The 22,439-nt window shown below is 36.3% G+C and overlaps 1 protein-coding gene across 2 annotated transcripts in view; it reads right to left on the bottom strand.

Annotated features, from left to right (window-relative positions):
* Positions 1-22,439, bottom strand: part of ARMC1 (armadillo repeat containing 1) — a 38,583-nt gene that overhangs the window by 8,322 nt on the left and 7,822 nt on the right. For both annotated transcript variants that reach the window (XM_072804444.1, XM_072804445.1), the window contains exons 3-4: positions 18,612-18,703; positions 5,067-5,256 (exon numbers count right to left, since the gene is read on the bottom strand). In XM_072804444.1, coding sequence (XP_072660545.1) covers positions 5,067-5,256; positions 18,612-18,703 — 282 coding nt within the window. The remainder of the gene's footprint in view (positions 1-5,066; positions 5,257-18,611; positions 18,704-22,439) is intronic.

Below are 22,439 nucleotides of genomic sequence, written 5' to 3'. Positions count from 1 at the left end.
ATCAGGAACAAAAGACATTATGACCAATCTAACTAAAACAAAAGGGTTTTAAGCAAATCTATGAACAAAAGTATGACAACACATTAGATAACTTCAATGAAATGCACAAATTCTTGAAAAAAAAATAAAATTTCCAAAACTGACTCAACAAAAAACAAACAAAAAACCCCAACAAACCTATAATTAGTAAAGAGATTAAATTAGTAACTAGAAAATATCCCACAAAGCAAGCTCTGGACCAAATGGTTTCATTGGTTAACTCTGTCAAATGTTTCAAAGAATCAACACCAATTTTTTTCACAACTCATTCAGACAGTTCCCAACACATTTTATGAAGCCAGTGTTCCCCTGATACCAAAACCAGAAGAAGATATCACATGAAAGAAAACTATAAATAAAACTGTAAAATATACTGTAGGTAGACACATGCATAATGCCCCAACAGAATCCCAGCAAACCGAATACAGCAGCATATTAAAAGCAGCATATACCATGATCAATTGGGATTTACCTTAGCAATGAAAGGTTGATTCAGAATATGAAAATTAGAATGTGAAAATCAGAATATGAAAATCACCAATACATGATATTAATAGAATTCAACAACAATGAAAAGACAAATAAGCAACTTAAAAATAGATGATCAATAGGCATATCTTTAAAAAAGAAAATATATGACAAATTAAAGATGTATACAATAAACCCTAATGCCTGGAAAATGGCCAATAAGCATATGAAAAGATATTCAACATCATTAGTCACTAGGGAAATGCAAATCAATACGTCAATAAAACAAAACAAAGCCAAAAAAACAAAAATCCCCCATATAAGATACCACTTCATAGCTAGTAAACAACAGAAATGTATGTTGACAAGGCTGTGGAGAAAGTAGACTCCTCCTATGTTGCTAATGAGAATGTAAAACAGTGAAGCCATTGTAGAAAACACTCTGACAGTTACTTGAAAAACTAAATAAAGTTAATGTATCATTCAGCCCCTCCACCCCAGGAACATATCCAAGAGAACTGAGAACATAAATCCACACAAAAACTTATACAAAAATGTTCACAGCAGAATTATTCATAATAGCCAAAAAGTGGAAACAACCTAAATATCCATCAACTGATAAATGAAAGAACAAAATACAGTATATCCATACAATGGAATATTACAAAGAGGAATGATGTACTGATACATGCTACAATAGGGATGAACCTCAGAAACATTATGCTAAGTGAAAGTCAGACATGAAAAGTCATATGACCTATGATTTCATTTATACACAATGTCCAGAGGAGACAAATCCGTAGACACAGAAAGTAAATTAGCGGTTATCAGGGGCAGTGGGCAGTGACTCCTAATGGGCATGAGGTTAAGTTCTGGAGTAACGAAATGTTCTTGAATTAGATGGCTGTACAACCCTGTAAATACACTAAAAGAACTGAATTGTACACTTCAAAATGGTGAATTTATAGTATGTGAATTCTATTTTAATTTAAAAAAAACCTGAAAGAATTCATGGCCAGCAGACCTGTACTACTATAAGAAATGTTAACAAAAGTCCTTCAGACAGAAGGAAAATGGAATCAGATGAAAATATAGAATTTACACAAAAGAAAAAGAGCCCTGGAAATGGCAAAAATGTAGGTGGACAGAAAATACTTTTTCTTATTTTTAAATGTCTTAAAAGAGACTGACTTTTTCAAAATCATAGAGACGGAAAGTAAAAATAGTGGTTGCCAGGGGCTGGGGGAAAGGGGAATTATTGCATAATGAATACAGAATTTTATGTTTTACAAGATAAAAAACTGTACATTCATAAGAAGCATAGATGTGATGGTTATACAACATTATGAATGTATTTAATACCCCTGAACTATATACCTGACAATGGTTAAGACAGTAAATTTTATGTTTATCTGTATTTTATCACAATAAAGACAAAATTTTAAATAAAGACTATTTAATGTACTAACAAGTGGGAGACCTATGCTCCTTTCCTTTTCGAGTCTGCCAGATGCTCCATCTGTATCTCTCTGTCTTCAATAAATTGTTTTCACTTCCAAAAAGATAAAGTAATAATAATGCACTGGGGATTTATATCATATGTGGAAGCAAAACATGTAATAACTGCAAGGAGGCAGAGAAAGAAGAAATGGAAGTATAATGTTCTAAGTGTATTCTATGCATGAAGTGATATAATATTAATTGAAACTTCAGTATGGTAAATTAGAGATATATAAAATAAACCCTAAATCAACCAACAAAAAGAAAGGAAGGAGAATTGTAGCTAATAAGCCAACAAAGGAAATAAAATGGAATCATAAAAAACATTCAATTAGCCCAAAAGGCAAAAAAGGCAAAGGGAACATCAAACTGTTGGGACAAATAGGAAGCAATTAGCAAGGAGTGCCTCGCTGGCTTAGTTGGAGAAACATGCAACTTTTGATTCCAGGTAGTGAGTTCAGGCCCCACTTTGGGTGTGGAGATTAAATAAATACATAAACTTAAAAAATAAATAAATAAATAAAGGAAAGCAATTTAGCATGATAGTTGTTTTAAAACCAACCATACCAATAATCATATCAAAAATAAATGACCTCAACACTCCATTTAAAAGGCAGAAATTGGGCAGCCCTGGTGGCGCAGCGGTTTGGCGCCACCTGCAGCCTGGGGTGTGATCCTGGAGACCCGGGATCGAGTCCCACATCTGGCTCCCTGCATAGAGCCTGCTTCTCCCTCTGCCTGTGTCTCTGCCTCTCTCTCTCTGTGTGTCTCTGAATAAATAAATAAAATCCTAAAAAAAAAAAAGAAATAAAAGGCAGAAATTTTCAGAATGGATTAAGAGGCAAGGCTCAACAATATAGTGCCTGTAGGAAATCTACTTGAAATATAGACATGAATAGAAGATACACACTAATCAAAAGCAAGAAGAAGAAACTAATATTAAAAGCAAAGTAGAATGAGTTCAGAAGAAACTATCCTGTACTATTACAATATTCTATATTAGAATACTATACTATATTCAATATTACTATGTTATACTATGCTATACTCTAAAAATCTGTGTACAACTGGTGTTATTTCTTCCTTAAATATTTGGTAGAATTCACCAGTGAAGCCACCCGGTACAGGTTTTCTTTATGGAATGGTTTTTAACTACAAAGTCAATTTCTTTAATAGGTATTGAACTATTCAAGTTATCTATTTCTTTTTTTTTTCTTTTAAAGATTGTATTTATTTATTCATGAGAGACAGAGAGAGAGAGAGGGAGGGAGGGAGAGCACGAGCCAGAAAGACACAGGCAGAGGGAGAAGCAGGCTCCATGCAGGAAGCCCGATGGGGGACTCGATCCCGGGACTCCAGGATCACGCCCTGGGCCTAAGGTGGCGCTAAACCGCTGCACCACCCAGGGACCCCCCAAGTTATCTATTTCTTGAATAAACCTTGTCAATCTGTTTTTCAAAATTTTTTCCTATTTCATCTACATTATCAAACTTATTGGTACAAAGTTATTTAAAATATTTATTTTCCTTTTAATGTCTATAGGGTATATAGTGATGGTTTCTTTCTCCTATTTCTGGTATTGATAATTTGTGACTTTTACTCTTGATCAATAGGTCAATTCTATTGATCATGTCAAAGAATCAGCTTTTGATTTCATTGGTCTTTATTGTTTTTCATTTTACTAATTTGTTATGTTTCTTCTACTTACTTTGGATTTAATTGCTCTCCTTTTTCTAGTTTCTTCAGGTAGAAGTTTAAGTCACTGAGATCTTTTCTCTCTTGTATATCAATATTTAGACATTTGGTGCTATTCAATTACCCTCTAAACTCTGCTTAAGCAGCTTCCCACAAAGTTTGATACTACGTTTTCACTTTTATTCAGTTTAAAATGCTTTAGAATTTATCTTCTGATTTCTTCATTGACTCATGTATTATTTTAGAAATATATTAGTTTCCAAAATATTTTGGGGGAGGGGTTCCAAATACCCTTCTGTTACTGATTTCTAATTTTTCATTGTGCTCAGAGAACATACTTTGCATAGTCCTTTTAAATTTATTAAGACTTGTTTTATGGCCTACAATAAGGTCTATCTTGGTAAATAAATACCCCCATGAGTATGTGAAAAGAATGAATGTTATCCTGTTGCTGGATATGGTGTTGCATAAATATTGATTAGGTTAAAGTGGTTGTTAGTGTTATTCGAGTCTTTTATATCCTTAATTGATTTTCTTATACTTGTTCTAATAACTGAGTAGTACTGAAATCTCCTTATCTAACTGTGGATTTGACCATTTTTCCTATCATTTCTGTCAGTTTGGGCTTCATATATTTTGAAGTTCTATTATTAGAACATAAATATTTAAAATTATTATGCCCCTGACTGACACCTTTAGAACAAAATGCCCCTGTGGAACTTATTCTTCAAGACTTCTGGCCAGTGGGGCGCCTGGGTGGGTCAGTGGTTGAGTGTCTGTCTGCCTTTGGCTCAGGTTATGATCCTGGGGTCCTGAGATCGAGTTCTGCATTAGGCTCCCTGTAGGGAGCCTGCTTCTCCCACTGCCTATGTACCTGCCTCTCTGTCTCATAAATAAATAAAATCTTAAAAAACAACAACAAAAAGACTGCTGACAAGTCACTGAAGAAACTATTTACAGTAGGGCCCCCCTTCCCATCTTATCCACGGAGATCTATTCCAAGAATAGTAGGGGATGCCTAAAACCTCAGAGAGTGCCAAAACCTGTATATACTGTGCTTTTTTCCTGTACATACATATGATACATTTATAAATTAGGCTCAGTAAGAAATTAACAACAGTGATTACTAAAACAGAACAAAGAGTTATATGAATATGATCTTTCTCTCAAAATATCTTATGGTAGTATATTTACCCCTCTTCTCGTGATAATGTGAGGTAATAAAATGACTACGTGATGAGATGAAATAATATAAGCATTGTAACATAGCTTCAGGCAACTACTGACCTTCTGATGCTAAGTCAGAAGGAGGATCATCTGCTTCCCCACCCACCTTATGAACCATGTGTTTCTAAAAGTCTTACCGTATCATCAAGACCATCTATGTGCAAAACCACTGTTTTGGCACGTTTGTTTGTAGTTCCCAGAAAAAACTGAGCTTTCCTTCTACGTGAGTTCATTTCATTGAAACTATCACCATCTGCCATACTGGAAGATTGAAGAATGTCATAAATTTCAGAAGCCAGCAGTTTTGTTTCTCCTGGAGTTGTAGTCCTTAAAAAGAAACACATATAAATTAATTAGTCATGTCACTTCTGTTGATTCTATAATTTTATTCTCAACTTTGCAGAGCTTTGTTTTCTTCATTCTGATGCTTTGTTTGATGGAAAGGAAAGACCAGTGAATCGTAGAATAATCAACAACATAGAAAAAGCATCTAGTTGATCATAAGGCCTTCTGATCTTATCTATTTTTTTTCTTAAAGATTTTATTTATTTATTTATTATAGATGGAGAGAGCACATGTGCATGTACACACTGTGGGGGTACTTTTAAAAGCAGAACTTTTAAATCCTACTTAGTTCCTCACAAAAACACCAAGTGTCATTCTGTCCAAAAGACTTTCCGCACTGGTAGAAATGTTCTTATAGCTGCACTGGTCACTCACTGCATAGGGCCACTCAGCAACCACAACTAAAAACAAATGATTTTATTTACTTTGAATTAAATTTAAATTACCACATGTGGCAAGTGTCTACCATATTGGACAGCACAAATTACTGCTTATTAAACTGAATAAATAGTAAATATACATAACTGTAAAAATAACCCTCATTTCACTTATAGATAAGCTCAACTAAGTCCAAACCTTATAACATATATTCAAAGCTTTTAAATCTATCCCCAGGGCAGCCCCAGTGGTGCAGCGGTTTAGCGCCGCCTGCAGCCCAGGCCGTGATCCTGGAGACCCTAGATCGAGTCCCACGTCAGGCTCTCTGTATGATGCCTGCTTCTCCCTCTGCCTGTGTCTCTGCCTCTATGAATAAATAAATCAAATCTTTAAAAAATAAATAAATAAATCTATTTCCACTGAGATCTACCAACATCAGCTCATTTTTATGAATACTTTTTACGGATGCCTTTTTTTCTCAATCAAAAGAGCTTTACCTAGATCATATGCTTTCAAACTCTTATTCCTCCCTTGAAGGCTCAACCTTAACTACTATCTTTGCAAAGCTTCCTCACCCCAACAATCCATTTCTCCCTCTACATTTAGAGTACTATGCTGGGGCGCCTGGATGGTATCCAGTCAGTTAAGTGTCCCACTCTTGGTTTTGGCTCAGGTTATAATCTCAGGGTTGTGAGATCGAGCCCTGTGTTGGGTTCCACGCACACGGCAGAGTCTGCTCGAGATTCTCTCTCCCCTTTGTACCCTCTCTCTAAAATTAGTAAATTAATAAAATATTTTTTTAAAATAATAAAATGTACTCATACTACTGATCTTAATTTTCTATGTTTTTCTCTTCAAGAATGGAGATCTATTCTCTCCACAGGGCCTCACTAAACTTTTTAGAATCCATTTATTTACTTAATGAGCAGAAACACATCAATTTTCAATATTCAAACTATAAATCTTCAAGCTATATACAGAGCTTCAATTCCAGGGGTACTAATTTGGCAATTTTCTGGGCACTCAATTTACTATACTCACTGCTACTGTTGACCACAGAGATCAATTACCTTGAAAAATTTTGGCTGTGTATTGCAAGAAGCTATCAAAAAGACTATTTTGAGGGGAGAGATGTCTCAGCACTTTTCTGATAGCTGTTCTTACAGTATTGAAAAGGTCACTGCAGTTCTGAGATACTTTAAATACTAGCCAACCACAAACTGTAAAAAGTATGACAACAGTAGTTAAAGATACTCATGAATTTAGGAGGAAAAAAACAATGTCTTTGCTACCCCTTTCCACCACCAATACTGTTTTCAAGCATTTGCACCAACTAAGAAAAAGAATAATCACAACATATAATAGAAGACTCAACTAATGATCTTCCTATAAAACATTTTAAAATGAATACATTACTTCAAAAACTGTTCCTGATGAACCAGTAGTGCTGAAAAATATTAAAACACTATAACAACAACAAAACAAAACAAAAAAAACACTATAACATCAAGTTATTACTTTCCTGTCCTGCAGAGTAAGAACTATAACAGTAGTTCTAAACCACACAGGGCTTATTAACACCTTTGAGAAGATGATGTAAAATTCGAGAATGAAAAATGCAAATACAAAAATTTTCTACATCAAATTCAGTGAATTTATGTACGTACCCATGCCATCCATCTTACATCAACCTGGAAGAGGTGAACATTTTTTAGTTAAACATTTTTTAAATTGATCTAAAATTGGAGAAAGTAGAATAGAAGAACAGCAATGTAGCAATCCATTCACTGTTTGAAAAAATTCAATAAAATAGAAACAATTGGTAAGAATATAATCAATTCTACTGGGAAAAAATGAACAGTGATAAGACACAAAAGTATTTTTACTCTTTGACTCATAATTCTTCTACTGGAACTTGTTAAGAAAATAATCCGTGAAATAAAATAATCCAAATATAAAAATAGCCTTTTATAAATAGGCAAAGAAATTTTAGAACAGTACTGCCCAATATAACTTTCAGAGATGATGGAAATGTAATAAATTACTCATATGACTACTGAGTAATGAGAATATGGCTTGTAAATACATGTGAAAAATTGGTTTTTACTTTTTTTTTTTAAAAGATTTATTTATTTGACACGGGGGGGGGGGGGATCACAAGCAGGGGGAGCGGCAGGCAGAGGAGAGGAAGAAGCAGGATCCCTGTGGCGCAGGTAGCCCTATAGCCCTACGTGGGGCTTGATCCCAGAACTCTGGGATCATGACCTGAGCCAAAGGTGGATGTTTAACCAACTGCCACCCAAATGCCCCAGTTTTTAAATTTAATTTTAATTAATTTAAATTTAAACTGCCTGAAGTGGCTAATGAGAACCATATTGGACAGAAGTTTTAGTAAAAAGGGAAGACAGCCTCTGCTGTCAGTTTCCTTAAGCTAACTCTTCTTTTCCTGGTTAATTATTGCTCCCATCCGTCTGACAAACCATTCCTCTAATACCTTTTCTGACTGAGGTGCTATAAAAGATTTGGCTCTATAAGGAAAGTATGTAAGTGACTATTTTCTCAATTCTCTGGGAGATGGTATAGAGCTAGAGCCAATCCAGATTCACAGGAGAGAAGATAATCTGTACATCTATTGGATTTCTTAGGGGCTGGGGCTTAATTCTCTCATAAACCTGTACTAGTCCATATTAACAGCAACAGAGGGGAGAAAATTCCATTTATTGATTAAAACAATTTACAAAGGTTATACATGTGCATTTACAATAGCCTGCGCTGCTACAGGGGCTATTTGCACTTTCAATTAGAAAATTAAGGATTTACAAAAAAACAAAAAACAAAAAAAGAAAGTTAAGGATTTACAACAAACTATATTTTACCTATAGAGTCACACAGTATGCCTGCTTAGATAAAGCAATTAAAGAGGACAGATTAGAAAAATGGTTCTAGTAAATACACTGACCACCACCGTTTTTAACTTCCTTATTTCATAATTCCAAAATTTCATCATTTTCACAAGGTAATAAATTCCTTTCTAGAAGATTTTGTTTCTATCTACTTAAAAACCAAAGCCAGAGTGCCTGGGTGGCTTAGCTAGTTCAGCATCTGCTTTTGACTCAGGTCCTGATCTCAGGTTCCTGGTGTCCAGCCCCATGTCTGGCTTCCTGCTCAGTGGGGAGTCTGCTTGAGATTCTCCCTCTCCCTCAAACCCCACCCCCACCCCCACCCCCGTTTGTGCTCTCTCTAAAAATAAATAATCTTAAAAAAATTAAAAACCAAAAGATTTTAAAAAGATAACAATCAAATCAATGTGATGTTCTTACTGTTAAGAATGGTCTTCAGGTGTACTCAAAGGACTAATTTTATTGCTACCTTTCTTATGAAACAGGAGATCTATTTACAGACCCAGATCCCTCTTAAAATGAAATAAAATTCTGTCTTGGGCAAAATTAAATTAACAAAAGCACATAAGAAAACTGAATTACAAATGAAGTTATTTCTTGATCTGGGCACTAGAGGTATTATTCAATAAATCAATTATAAATAATTATGTCCTTATTTTTAAAAAATACTTTTAAACCAAAAAGGAAAATCCAAGAGCATCTACAGATTTGGAAGCTATCTTAGTCTTTAAAAAAAAAAAAAAAAAATTACTGTTCAGGGATGCCTGGGTGGCTCAGTGGGTGAGGGTCTGCCTTTGGCTCAGGTCATGATCCCAGAGTCCTGGGATCAAGTCCCACATAAGACTCCCCAAGGGGAGCCTGCTTCTCCCTCTATGTCTCTACCTCCCTTTGTGTCTCTCATGAATAAATAAAATAAAATCTTAAAAATTACTGTTCAAATACTATCATTCAAAACATTCAAAAAGAAAAAGTCTAGAGTTTTATGGTATATTTGGCCATAAATGTAAGAGAGATTGTATAATTAAACAAGTATTAATTGCCCTAATCTTTTAAGGCAATTACAAACTGAAAGAGCTGATTAATGCCCTGGATTTAGTTCAGTCTTTAAAATCTGACATCAGAAAAAAAAAAAATAACAAAAAAAAAAACTATCTTGAAAAGTTCTTTCATCTAAGTAATTAGAATTTTGCTCTCAGTAATTTACTATTCCATAATGAAGTATATTGATTCCTCACCACTTTTTCTAATTAGTCTTCTATACTGAAAAGGTTCACAAAATTATTCATAAAACATAACTAAAAGAACCTTGATCTTTATTATATATCAAAAATAATTTTAATTATGAATATATTTTCTTATCCGTCCTAAACACCAATTTACTCTTATTCTAGATGCCACTAGTAACATTTTATGTTACTCACAAAGGCCAGGTGAGACTTCCATATACTCTACAAAAGCAATAAATATACTATTTTACTATTAAGGCTTGCTATTATCTTTTGAAAAAATCCTAACTTTTCCATTAGGAATTTCTCTTGCTTTTTCTTTTTTTTTTTTGTATTGTTTTCTAAGAAAAAGTGTTCTGGTAACATTTATGCAACTCAAAAACATTATCCCACACTTTCCAATGCAAAAAAATCTAACTTAAAAAGGGTTCTAAGAAAGAAGTCAACAGCTCTGTTCAGGTAATCCAACACAGGGAAACAATAATCCTTGAGCCAAAGCCCACTTATTTATATATTAACTATGACTGTTTTGACCCACTAGGGTAATGGCAACAGAGACTGTATGTCCGGTAAAGCCTAAAATATTTACTATCTAACTTTTCAAGGAAAATAATTGTTAACCTCTGTTCCAAATAATTACAAAAAATACACTGAAAAAAAACTACGAAGGATGTGGGATGTAACTGCACCCATTAAGAATGATGCTGCAGGAAAATGGCTCAGAAGAGTGTTCCTGATATATTAACTACTACCTCTGTCCTTATCTTTTATGAAATATATTAGCATCAGATTTCTCAAAAACAAAATAAAAATCAAGGCAAAATGGAGCAAAATGGCAACAACATTTTCAAGAATCTCAAGAAAACAAAAGGTGAGCCATGGATCTACTCCTTCAAGTATTAAGGTTATAGAAAAAGAGTTTTAAACATGAAAGAAATCATGGAATATTTGAGCCTTTCTTGAGCAATCTACTAGACAATGAGCTTCAACACCAACAAAGAGATGACTAGGAAAACTTTTACAAAAGGACTGAGAATGAGCATTCTCTATATTTAACTGTGGCTAGAAGTTTAAAACAAAGGTGGGAAAAAGAATGAAATGTTCTACAGAGCAGGAATAACCCAAATTAAAAAAAGGAGAGTCACCTGAAACTACCATAACATTGTAGATCAACTATATTCAAAACAATTTTTTTTTAAAGGAAAAGGGAGAAGAAAAGTGCTAGAAAAATCTCAATGACTATGGAATACATAATAGGTGGCAATCAAAAGATTATCATTAAAAATATCAAGATAGGGAATCCCTGGGTGGCTCAGTGGTTTAGCGCACCTGCCTTTGGGCCAGGGCGTGATCCTGGAGTCCCGGGGATCTAGTGCAGCATCGGGCTCCTGGCAGGGAGCCTGCTTCTCTGTGTCTCTGACCCTCCGTGTGTGTGTCTATAATGAATATATAAATTTTAAAAATATTTTAAAAAATTAACAAGATAGTGGAAGTTTAAATAAGAAAACTCAATACTTTTAAGAAAAGTGTAAGTGCAGGGAAGCCTGGGTGGCTTAGCAGTTGAGTGTCTGCCTTCAGCTCAGGACTGATCCCAGATCTGGGGATCAAGTCCTGCATCAGGCTCCCTGGGAGGAGCCAGCTTCTCCCTCTGCCTATGTCTCTGCCTCTCTTTCTGTCTGGCTCATGAATAAATAAATAGAATCTTTAAAAAAAAAAAAAAAAAAGAAGTGTAAGTGCAAAAGCAACCATTGTAACAGTAAGATAAATCTTTTTAAGTATCAGAAGAAATTTTTGAAAGAAGAAAACTATGCAAAGATATACAACTACTACCACATAATATACATGCTAACTGTAACAAAAATGAATTGAGATTAAACCTATCAGTCACTCAATAAATACATACGGACTTAGCTCACCAATTAAGAGAAAAAAATTTTCCATTTGGCTCACAAGACAAGACAACTAAAACAAAGTGATTCAGAAATAAAGGAATGGGCAAATGTAGACCAGGCAAATAGAAACAATGATTACAGGGCTTGTATACTGAGCTCAACACAGAATTCCAGCAATAAATCCAAGCATTAACATGACAAAGGGTACTTTTTCTAATCCTAAAAGACATACTTCACAATGAATATATGTATGTTATGAATATTTATGTACCAAATAACCTGTATGGACAGTGAATGATAAAACAAATTAAAATGGTAGAATTAAGGAATCTAGTATGTATAAGGTATCTAGATAGAGTTGTATGGTTTTTACAACTTTTCCGTAAGTCTGATATCATTTCAATCTAAATTTAAAACCACATAAAGAAATAAAGAACACAAAAAAATAAGGTACAAATTTTTTAGTCAAGATTTTAACAAGAAGAGACTCATTTATTATGGCATCTTTTCAAAATCTAAGATTTTCGAAAGTTCTCCAAATGAAATGAGATATTTTAAAGTTGAGATGCTACACTTTATTATAGTGGCTTTTATTTATAATATACCTCATATTATATATTCACAAGTACTTTTATAAAAACACATCTTATATCAGAAATATTACTCCTGAAATACCGATTACAATGTCTTACAAATACCAAGACCAAATGTCTTAAATCAGATTTAGATGTTCTCCTAGGTTGACATTTTGAAAATTCTCTTCATAAAGGGATCTAGAACTAAAAAAATAAAATGTAAAAGGGTTCTAACCTTTTAAGAGGGTTTTATTTATAGAAGAGATTAAAATTAGAACATAATGCCAGATTTATCCTGAATGACAGAGAACTTTCAGTTCTCTTCACAATTAGAAAAGTGAAAGTGACAGTGACTTTGAAGTCAATCCAATTGTTGATCTGTAAGCATCAATTTGACCTCAACACAAGTAAAACCTATTGCTGAATAAGTGTTAAAACCTCAGCAAAATTCTGTAACAAAACAAAATATGGTGATTAAGAGTGAAAATTTTAGTTGCAGAATCTTCTCTATTTTATAAAATAATTTTCTCAGCTTCCCATGTGAAGAATAATGTCCACTTTCTAAAGATTTTATTCATTTATTTGAGAGAGAGAGAGAAAGAGTGTGTGTAATAGCACAGGTACATGCACAGGGAGAGGGACAGAAGGGGAGGGAAAGGGAGAGATACCTAAGCACACTCCATTCTAGGTGCAGAGACCTACGGGGCTCAATCCCACTACCCTAAGATCATGACCTGAGCTGAAATCAGGAGTCCACGCTCCATCAACTGAGCCACCGAGATATTCCAATGTCTAGTTTCCATACCTACTTCTGCTGTTTGGTTTCCCCTTCAATCACTGCAGAGTGGAAGGTTTCTCTTTAGTCAATAGAGAAACATCCCTTCACAACATATTTTCATGTTCTATGAATCTTTCTGGAGTATGGGAAGATCTTTATACTTCCTTAGTTGCACAGTTCCTTGGAATCATAGCTAAAACTCTAACTCAGTACTCCTAAACAGAAATATTGTTTGGAATCCCATCCTAACTGGCTGGCTATCATGGGACAGCCATATTGAAGAAAGCAATTAGAGCAATAGATCTCTTGTGCTATAGCTTAGCAAAGTGATCTATATAATAATGAGGTGCCAATTCATTCATAAACTAGTTAAGTTAGACTAACAATACATCAGTCACCTGTATCTAGTAACGCAGATGTCAAATGGAAAATAACGTCTAAGCTGTATTTACCAAATCAGTTATGCATATATAAAACTCATCCTGACCTATGTAAGAATTTTTCATTCTGATTTTTAACAGAGGTACCCAAAAGAAAGCAGATGAAGAGATTATAAAACTTACAAGAGCAATCTAATTTCTTAAAAGAAAATCATGTCCAAACAAGACAGTTCACAAAACAAAGTTAAACATGCTGAACCAAAACCTGAGTCTAACACTTCTTTAATACTTCACAATCTTCATGTTTACAACCCAAACACTTAGTCTTATTAATTAACTTTTTGATTATATTCAAATACAAAAATAGACTTCTAAGATGCTTATTTTGGTAAAGAGGTGACTTTTATTTTATTTTATTTTATTTTTAATTTTTTTTTTCATTTATTTATGATAGTCACACAGAGAGAGAGAGAGAGAGGCAAAGACATAGGCAGAGGGAGAAGCAGGCTCCATGCACCGGGAGCCTGACGTGGGATTCGATCCGGGGTCTCCAGGATCACGCCCTGGGCCAAAGGCAGGCGCTAAACCGCTGCGCCACCCAGGGATCCCAAGAGGTGACTTTTAAAAAGCCTAAAAGGCAACCTTCAAATCTGAGATTTCCAATAGTCAAATGAGCTGCAAAATGTACATATAAATTATTACATCATATCTCCACTTTTGAGAGGGCTATCGGATCAAATTATAATGGAGCATACAATGGTTGTACATCTGTTTTACTACTGGAGAAGCCGGCAATGATCACATTGTCCTAAAAAACATACCTTGAGTTAAAAAGCTAAGCCACTTGTGGCAGCCAAAGAGACACACTACATGGACTTCCCTTTAAGAAAGAAGCTTGCCTTGGGCAGCCCAGGTGGCTCAGCGGTTTAGAGCCGCCTTCAGCCCAGGGTGTGATCCTGAAGACCCGGGATTGAGATCGAGTCCCACATTGGGCTCCCTGCATGGAGCCTGCTTCTCCCTCTGCCTGTGTCTCTGCCTCTGAGTCTCTCATGAATAAATAAATAAAATCTTAAAAAAAAAAAAAAAAAAGAAAAAAAAAAAAAAGGAAAGAAGCTTGTCCTTTAACTGGAGGAAGTAGAGTGGTAGAGGCACCAGCTGTCATGACTTTGAGATCCATCACGCCATTTCAACCTTCATACCAAGGCCTGGTTCTTCCCCCCGACCAATGACTGAGCAGTGGAGACACTAGGGCCTGGCCATTTCTGCCCAATGCAAAACTCATTCTCAGGGTAATCCCTGCTCTGGATTACCTGCTGAATTAACTATCAAATTTGCACTGCAATCTGAGACTCCTTGCCTCACTGTTTCCTCTCTATTCTTTTACAGATGACAGATACGCATTGAAATTTGAAGACTGTAGTCCTGCTTCATTATCCTCTATCTTTATAGACCTTACCCACAACAAACCTCTTCCATTTCTAACTTCATCTTAAAATCTCCTCTCCAGATGATATATCAATGACCTGAACTGACATACCACTTACCTTACAAAGATATAGTCTCCCTACTATTTTAGAGATGTCTCTCTCACATATATACACATTCACACATATATACTAAAACCTTAGCCAACCAAACTAAAAACTGCTTTACAGGTTTAATCTATGAGACCTCTAAAACTTGCTCTAAATCTTTAAAGTTCAAATTTACAGTGGTTCATCTATGACCCTATGAAGGTCTACTTCAGGTTTTCTTCCACCTGAAATGCCAGAGTTTCTAAAGAAGCAGCTTGGGTTAACTCAGTAGATTGATCAAAGCAAATGTGGACTGAATCTGCTTGTTGGTCAGTGTTGAGAAAAGCGCAAGAGGAACTTTTATATATTTGACAGTGTAGGAAACTGTCTAATCCTGGTATAATTACTGTAGTACTTTGCCTAAGGTGAGAGTTTCAAACTCACTGGTGAAATAAACCCAACTATTCATGATTAAAACAATTAAATTAAAAACAAAGTTCAAATTTAAAGTATATTTTGATATAACAACATTAATTTTTTCATCTAATTTCTTATACTTAAATAATTTTTCACCATGTTTTGAACTTCAATACCAACACCTGTTACAGGATATACAATCTTAAGTTCATCACATAAATAAAATAGCCCTGGGGATCCCTCGGTGGCTCAGCAGTTTAGTGCCTGCCTTGGGCCCAGGGTGTGGTCCTGGAGTCCCGGGATTGAGTTCCACATCAGGCTCCCTCATGGAGCCTGCTTCTCCCTCTGCCTGTGTCTCTGCCCCTTTCTCTCTCTCTCTGTCTCTCATGAATAAATAAAATCTTTAAATAAGTAAATTAATAAATTAATAAAATAGCCCTACAGAAGCATTATGCTTGAACTTTTCATTGTTTCCAACAGAGCTAATATGCCAGTTAAAAACAGTTAATTATCTGGCATTAAAGCATACCAGAAACAAGAATAATGCAACCTTATATTTCATACATTTTAAAATATACAAAGCATTTCTACATATGTCATCCCATTGTGTCCTTGATCACTTTGCAGGTGTCACACTGCAGGCTTTAGTAAGGAAACTGAGGGTCAAAGAGATTCTTTGTCCCAAGTAAGAACTAGAATCCAAATTTTCACTAGTGGATGGGACATCTAGGTGGCTCAGTGTTTAAGTGCCTGCCCTAGGCCCAGGGCATGATCCTGGGGTCCCGGGATCAAGTCCCACATCGGGCTCCCCGCATGGAGCCTGCTTCTCTCTCTGCCTGTGTCTCTGCCTCTCTCTCTGTGTCTCTCATGAATAAATAAATAACATCTTTAAAAAAATTTTTTTTCACTAGTGGAATTGACCTCAAACCATAGGGAATAAATTAAGAAACTGACAGCAGTTAATATTTTGTTATTTACTCCTAACTGACCACTTGAATAAAAACAAGACAAAAACTTCAGTCTCTATCTTGTTATTATCAAAGATCAAGGCAACACAGAACTATCCTACCAGGCAGCTGGCCAGATGAGTATAAATATTTTAGAGATTTCTAAAAAAATAAGACTAATAAAATAGAATTTATTCAGAAGCCAAGAACACTAAAACAAAGAGCACAGTGCCTTGGAAGTCAGTTTAGATGATTCTTCATTGATATAATTTAACCATCAGCATTTCGGAATTACAGAATTTTTGTGAGCAGTCAAGCCAAAGAAAATGCAAGATTTCTTTCCTGTGGTCATTTAGAGTGGATATTTATTGTTCTTGACCCTTTTATGCCCTAGAATGCTGTGGGGGTTACCATGTTGAATTTGTGCAGAAGCTAAAAGTACTGGATGTGCCAGATATGCAATTTGTGATTAGGTTTGCACTGAAATTGTGATGTGAACAAGACACAACTAATGAATTCTTTCCTTTGAGGTGAGGAGGAGGGTTTTAAATTGAGACTTCATATCCTACCCTTGTAGCTCAGAGATAGTAGTTGTGTCTGAGGCTGATGTGGGGAGCTGCAGACAGCTGGACCTCCTAACATGCATTAGATCTTGCAAGAAACTGAAGGTGAATGCAGAGGACTCTGAAGTGCCACCCAAGAGCCTTTTAAAATAAATACAAGTTTTTAAAATGCTACTTAAGGAGTCACTGCATAAGTATGAAAAAAAAGAAGACCCAATTGGGTGGGGGGGGCAGGGGGGTTGTGGCAAGGATTTAGGAGGAACAACTTGCATGTAGTTGTAAATTATCTCATCTGTATACCTGCACCGGATACTTTATTTCTTAGCACTATTGGTGTCTGCATTGATTAGACGGCAGGAAACAGAATGTCAATACATTTGTGTTGGCAATTACTCAATTTATTTTAAATCAAATAAATTAAATGGTTACTCATTATAGTTTTTTTTTTCATTATAGTTTTAAAGGCAGTCAAGTCTAGTAGAAGATCAAAATACAGAGTAAACTAAGATTAAGCTACAGAAGCACAGCTTTTTTGCTTCCAGACACAGTGGAAATATAAAAAAACACGTAATCTTCAATTTCTAGCCTTTTAATAGGAAATCAGCAAAGACTAACAAAGGAACAAAACCAGGCATTCCCAGGGGAAACTGAGCTGAACGACACTAAAGGATAACCGAGTTGGACTCTGTATTCTCCTTGCCCATAAAACTATCATCTGTCAAATCTACCTCAAAAGGTTGTAAGTAACAAAATGAGACAATGGAGATTAAAAAAAAAAAATTAGATGAAAGGTACAATTAAAAACCACCCGTTTGGGGCAGCCCAAGTGGCTCAGTGGTTTAGTGCTGCCTTCGGCCCAGGGCCTGATCCTGGAGTCCTGGTATCGAGTCCCACGTCAGGCTCCCTGCATGAAGCCTCTCTCTCTCTCTCTCTCTATCTCTCTCTCTCTCTCCCTCTCCCTGTCTCTCATGAATAAATAAAATCTTCAAAACAAAACAAAACAAAACAAAACACCCGTTTATGGGTCACCGAGGTGGCTCAGTCAGTCAAGTGTCTGCCTTCAGCTCAGGTCATGATCTCAGGGTCCTGGGAATGAGCCCCATGTTGGGCTCCCTGATGAGCCTGCCTCTCCCTTTCCTTCCAGCTTGTGCTCTCTTGCTATCTCTGCTTCTCTCTCAAATAAATAAATAAAGTCTAAAAAAAAACAAATAAAAAAAAACAAATAACAACCACCTATTTGCTAAAATTCAAATGAAATGGCCTTAAGGCTGTAAGAAATGTCTTAATAATGCTCAGGAAAATATCAAAAGCCGCTTTTCGACATGATACTGATGAAGGTTCTTTTGAGGAAGATGAAGTAGCGAAAGAACTTTGTAAGGTGCTATAATACTGCATACTTTCAAATGCAGTTAGTAACCTGTGTTGCTCTGCTAGCAAATCAATTTACATATACCTCACATAATTTCATATAATGTAGGATTCTATTTTTAAACATATGATTCATAAGTATCATATTTATCAACATTTTAAATAAAATTTGAGCATTTTCCTAAGTACTATTAATATCAATGTTTAAGAATAATCAGAACACTGATCATCCGAACATTTCTGGACATATAACTCACAAAAGTATGCCTTCATATCAGAATAAAAATTTTAGGAAAATGATGTATTAACAATCACCATACACTTAATAGGAAGATCCATTTTTCTACTGCCTTAGGAGACCACCTTCTGTACAACATTTTGCAGGCTTAACATACTTACTTCTGTATAACATTTTGCAAGCTTAACATCATTCCCAGCTCTCCTTTCATCTTTTCTCTGTTAGCGCGGCATTCTGCCAAGTAGCGAAGAGCCTACAGCAAAAACAGAGACCGGTTAATTCACAAATTCAGACTATTCAAAACTAAACCCATTACTAATGTACTGCAAGAAGAAAAAGAGTGAAAAACAGGGTTTTAAGAATCAACTGGTTTCAAAGTGTTTAGACACTCTTCTTTCAATGTGACAGGCAGCGCAGCCCCGTTAGAAGAGAAATGATCCTTTGAGCTGAAGTGCCTCAATCTGCTCTTTAAAATGATGGCTTCTAACTTATCCACAAGGTTAAAATCAGGTTGTTCTGGCTTTATTTTCACCACTTCATCTTGCCACAGATACAAGGGAACCACATTCCATTTATTAATTTCAGGGAGTAGCCCCAAAAACCACCATTTCCCCTAGATGCCTTTTACATATTAATTAAACTGCTGAGAAAGACAAAACATACAACCACCTTTACAGAATGAACTGTTTCTAGTTCTACAGTTCACCTTTAAAGTGTTTTCTGGGACGCCTGAGTGGCTCAGTGGCTGAGCACTTGCCTTTGGCTCAGGGCGTGATCCTTGAGTCCAAGGATCAGCCCTGCATTGGATTCCCTGCCAGGAGCCTGCTTCTCCCTCTGCCTGTGTCTCTGCCTCTCTCTGTCTCTCTCGAATACATAAAATCTTTAAAAAAAAAATTTTTTTTTAAAGTGTCTTTTTTTTTTTTTTTCCGGAAAAGCAAAAGATAAACTTACACAAATTGCTATTTTGTGAGTTTAATTTTTCTAAGGTGTTTTTCTCTTAAAATTTAAAGTACATTTTTATAAATATCCCTTTTGCTGGTGATTCTTTAGGGATTTCATTTAGCTGTTCTATAGACCTCCTAACCTCTCATCATTTACCAAAGACTCTGGCACCTGATTCTAGGGAATAGGTCTGTGACTGAAACCACCCAAAACTCTGCCATCTCAGCCTACTGACTTTCACACATCCTACTGGTCTTCTATACTACATTACCCAACTGCCCGGTAATTATTGATAACGGTACCTTCTACCAAATCACAAATTCAATGACCTCTGACTACAATCTCCTGTCCTTTCTGCATCTCCTCTTAACTTTATCACTTCAGTCCATAAAGGATTAAATGCCATGGGAACTGCCCTCCCTCCACACACACAAAAAAAAAAACTAACAAAGAGAACAACATATATTAAACACAATGAACAAGAGGCAGCATAGGACTGTAACCTCTGAAAGAAGAGAAATGATGAGGGCAGCCTTCCATCTCAGTGCTTTGGAGGCAGTTTTCAGACTAGCATAAGGAGAGGGAACCCAAACGGAGCCCAGTGGTCTTGCTGAGTTAGGGATACAGAGATCAGAGGTGCGCAGGTTAAGGTGGTACAGTATAATAAAAATAAATATTTGGTCTTTGTCCATGTCCTGGTGCAGAGCTCCTAAAGCCCTTAGAATTTTCTGAGTGACAGCAGTCTCTCATAAAACAGCCTTTCTGATTACATCTGGGTTTATGTAAAAGAAGTGAGTTACAGAGCATCTGGGTAGCTCAGTGGGCTAAGAGTCTGCCTTTGGCTCTGGGTCATGATCTCAGGGTCCTGGGATCCAGCTGCACATCAGGCTCCCTGCTCAGTTGGGAGCCTGCTTCTCCTGCCCCCTTGTGCCCCCCCAACTCACTCATGCATGAGCTTGCTCCCTCTCTCTCTCTCAAATTAATTAATTAATTAATTCTTAAAAAAAAAAAAAGTGAGCTGGCTGAGGCCCCAAGTAAGCCTCAAAACGAGGCTAGTCACTAGAAGGACCAAGAGATTAAAGGGTAAGAACTTTTAGCCCCACCTATTGGTTGTGGGTGGGGAGGTGCTAGAGATTAAGTTCTATAAAAACTCTTGAGCTAGGAGATTCAGAGTATCTGAATTGGTGAATACATAGAGTCTGCCAGGAGTGTGGCACACCCTGATTCCACAGGGACAGATGGTACCGCACTCAGGACCCCTCTAGATCTTGCCCTATATAACTATTCATTTGTACCCTTTACGATAAACTGGTAAGTATAAGTCAAGTGGCTTCCTGAGTTCTGGAGCCATTCTAGTAAATTATCAAACCTGAGGAGGGGGGTCATTGGACACCCAATTGATAGCTACTTAGTCAGAAATTTGGATGACCTGATACTTGCAACTGGCCTTTGAAATGAAGGGCGGTCTTGTGGGAGTGAGCCTTAAATTTGGGCAGTCTGACAATTAACTCTGTCTGAATTGAACTCAATTGCTGGACACCCAGCTGGTGTCCACACAGAATCTGAGAATTGGCTGGTGTCAAAAAAAACACCCCAGGTGGCTCGAATTTGCGGAGAATAGAAGAGAGGCAGGATCTGACCAGGAGGGGGGAAAAATCAACAGAAACAGATCAAAATGTGAGAAAGATGGAATTAGAAAATAAGGGCATTAAAACAGCTATGATAAATATGCTCCATATGTTCAAGGATGAGAGGAGGGGAAAAAAAGACTTAAAGAGGGGGAAAAAAAAGAAAAAAGAGCACCACAACGATGACCTGCAGGACAAAATGAAATATCTAACATACATGGAACTGGAGTCCTGAAAGAGGAGAAGGCATTAAAAAAACCTGAAAAAACAGTGGATGACAATATCCTCAAATTAATGAAAACTATAAAACCACAGATCCAAGTAGCTCAACAAATCCCAAGAACAACAAAAACAAGACAAAAAGAAATTCATTCATACTAAGCACATCATAATCATTTGCTGAAAAATAGTGATAAAGTCACCAAAAAAGTCAGAAAGAGAAATTACGTAGAAAGGAAAAAAAGAAAAGAATTACAGCAGTCTTATTAGAAATCATATGAAACCAGGGGATCCTTGGGTGGCTCAGCAGTTTAGCGCCTGCCTTTGGCCCAGGGCGTGATCCTGGAGTCCTGGGATCGAGTCCCGTGTCGGGCTCCCGGCATGGAGCCTGCTTCTCCCTCCTCCTGTGTCTCTGCCTCTCTCTCTCTCTCTCTCTCTCTCTGTCTCTATGTCTATCATAAATAAATAAATCTTAAAAAAAAAAAAAAGAAATCATATGAAACCAAACAAAACAGTATAGCTATAAGCCAATAGTGAAGATAAAAGAAAATTATAAAAATGCCACACCTGCTTTTCAACCTCAGAGGGAACTTGTACCCACTTATTCCCCTCCTTTTTCTCTAGCTCTGTCCTTACATGACTAATTTCCCTTCTTGCTCAGCCTGGCATCTACAGTCTACCATTTCAACCACTCTCTTGCCAAAATCCTAAATTCCCTTGCCTAAACTTCTGTATAACTTACCTGGCCAAGAAATCATCCCTGAACAAATTCAACTATTTGGCTCTCAGGGCCTACAGTAGCCTGAAAGGAGGTGAAAAAGGAGTTTCATAAGCCAAAAGTATCTTATCCATTCGGGATTACCAAACTAATCGGGCCCTCAAAACTGCTGAACAATCTCATCATTCTCCTTAGTTAGCAACCTGTCCTATTTTCTGTAACAACTCTAGAAGAGCCTTCTCCTCAAACCTCTTCCATTCTGGCAGAACCTAGCCTTTTTTTAAAAAAAATTATTTAACCCCTAGCCTTCTGAATTTAAATAGGTCCAAGTCTAGTCCACTGAAAAAGACACCTCCTCCAACCCTAAGACCCTATCTAGAGACCAACACTCTTTTCATCCTTATTGCAATTCTAATTGAAGATCAAACTAGGGGCCATGCAAATTTTCCCATTTGTTGCTACCCTTAACTTGTCAACATCTG

Source organism: Canis lupus, chromosome 28, assembly GCF_048164855.1.
Source record: "Canis lupus baileyi chromosome 28, mCanLup2.hap1, whole genome shotgun sequence".
Classification (NCBI taxonomy): Eukaryota; Metazoa; Chordata; class Mammalia; order Carnivora; family Canidae; genus Canis; species Canis lupus.
This window is presented reverse-complemented; position numbering and strand designations above follow the sequence as displayed.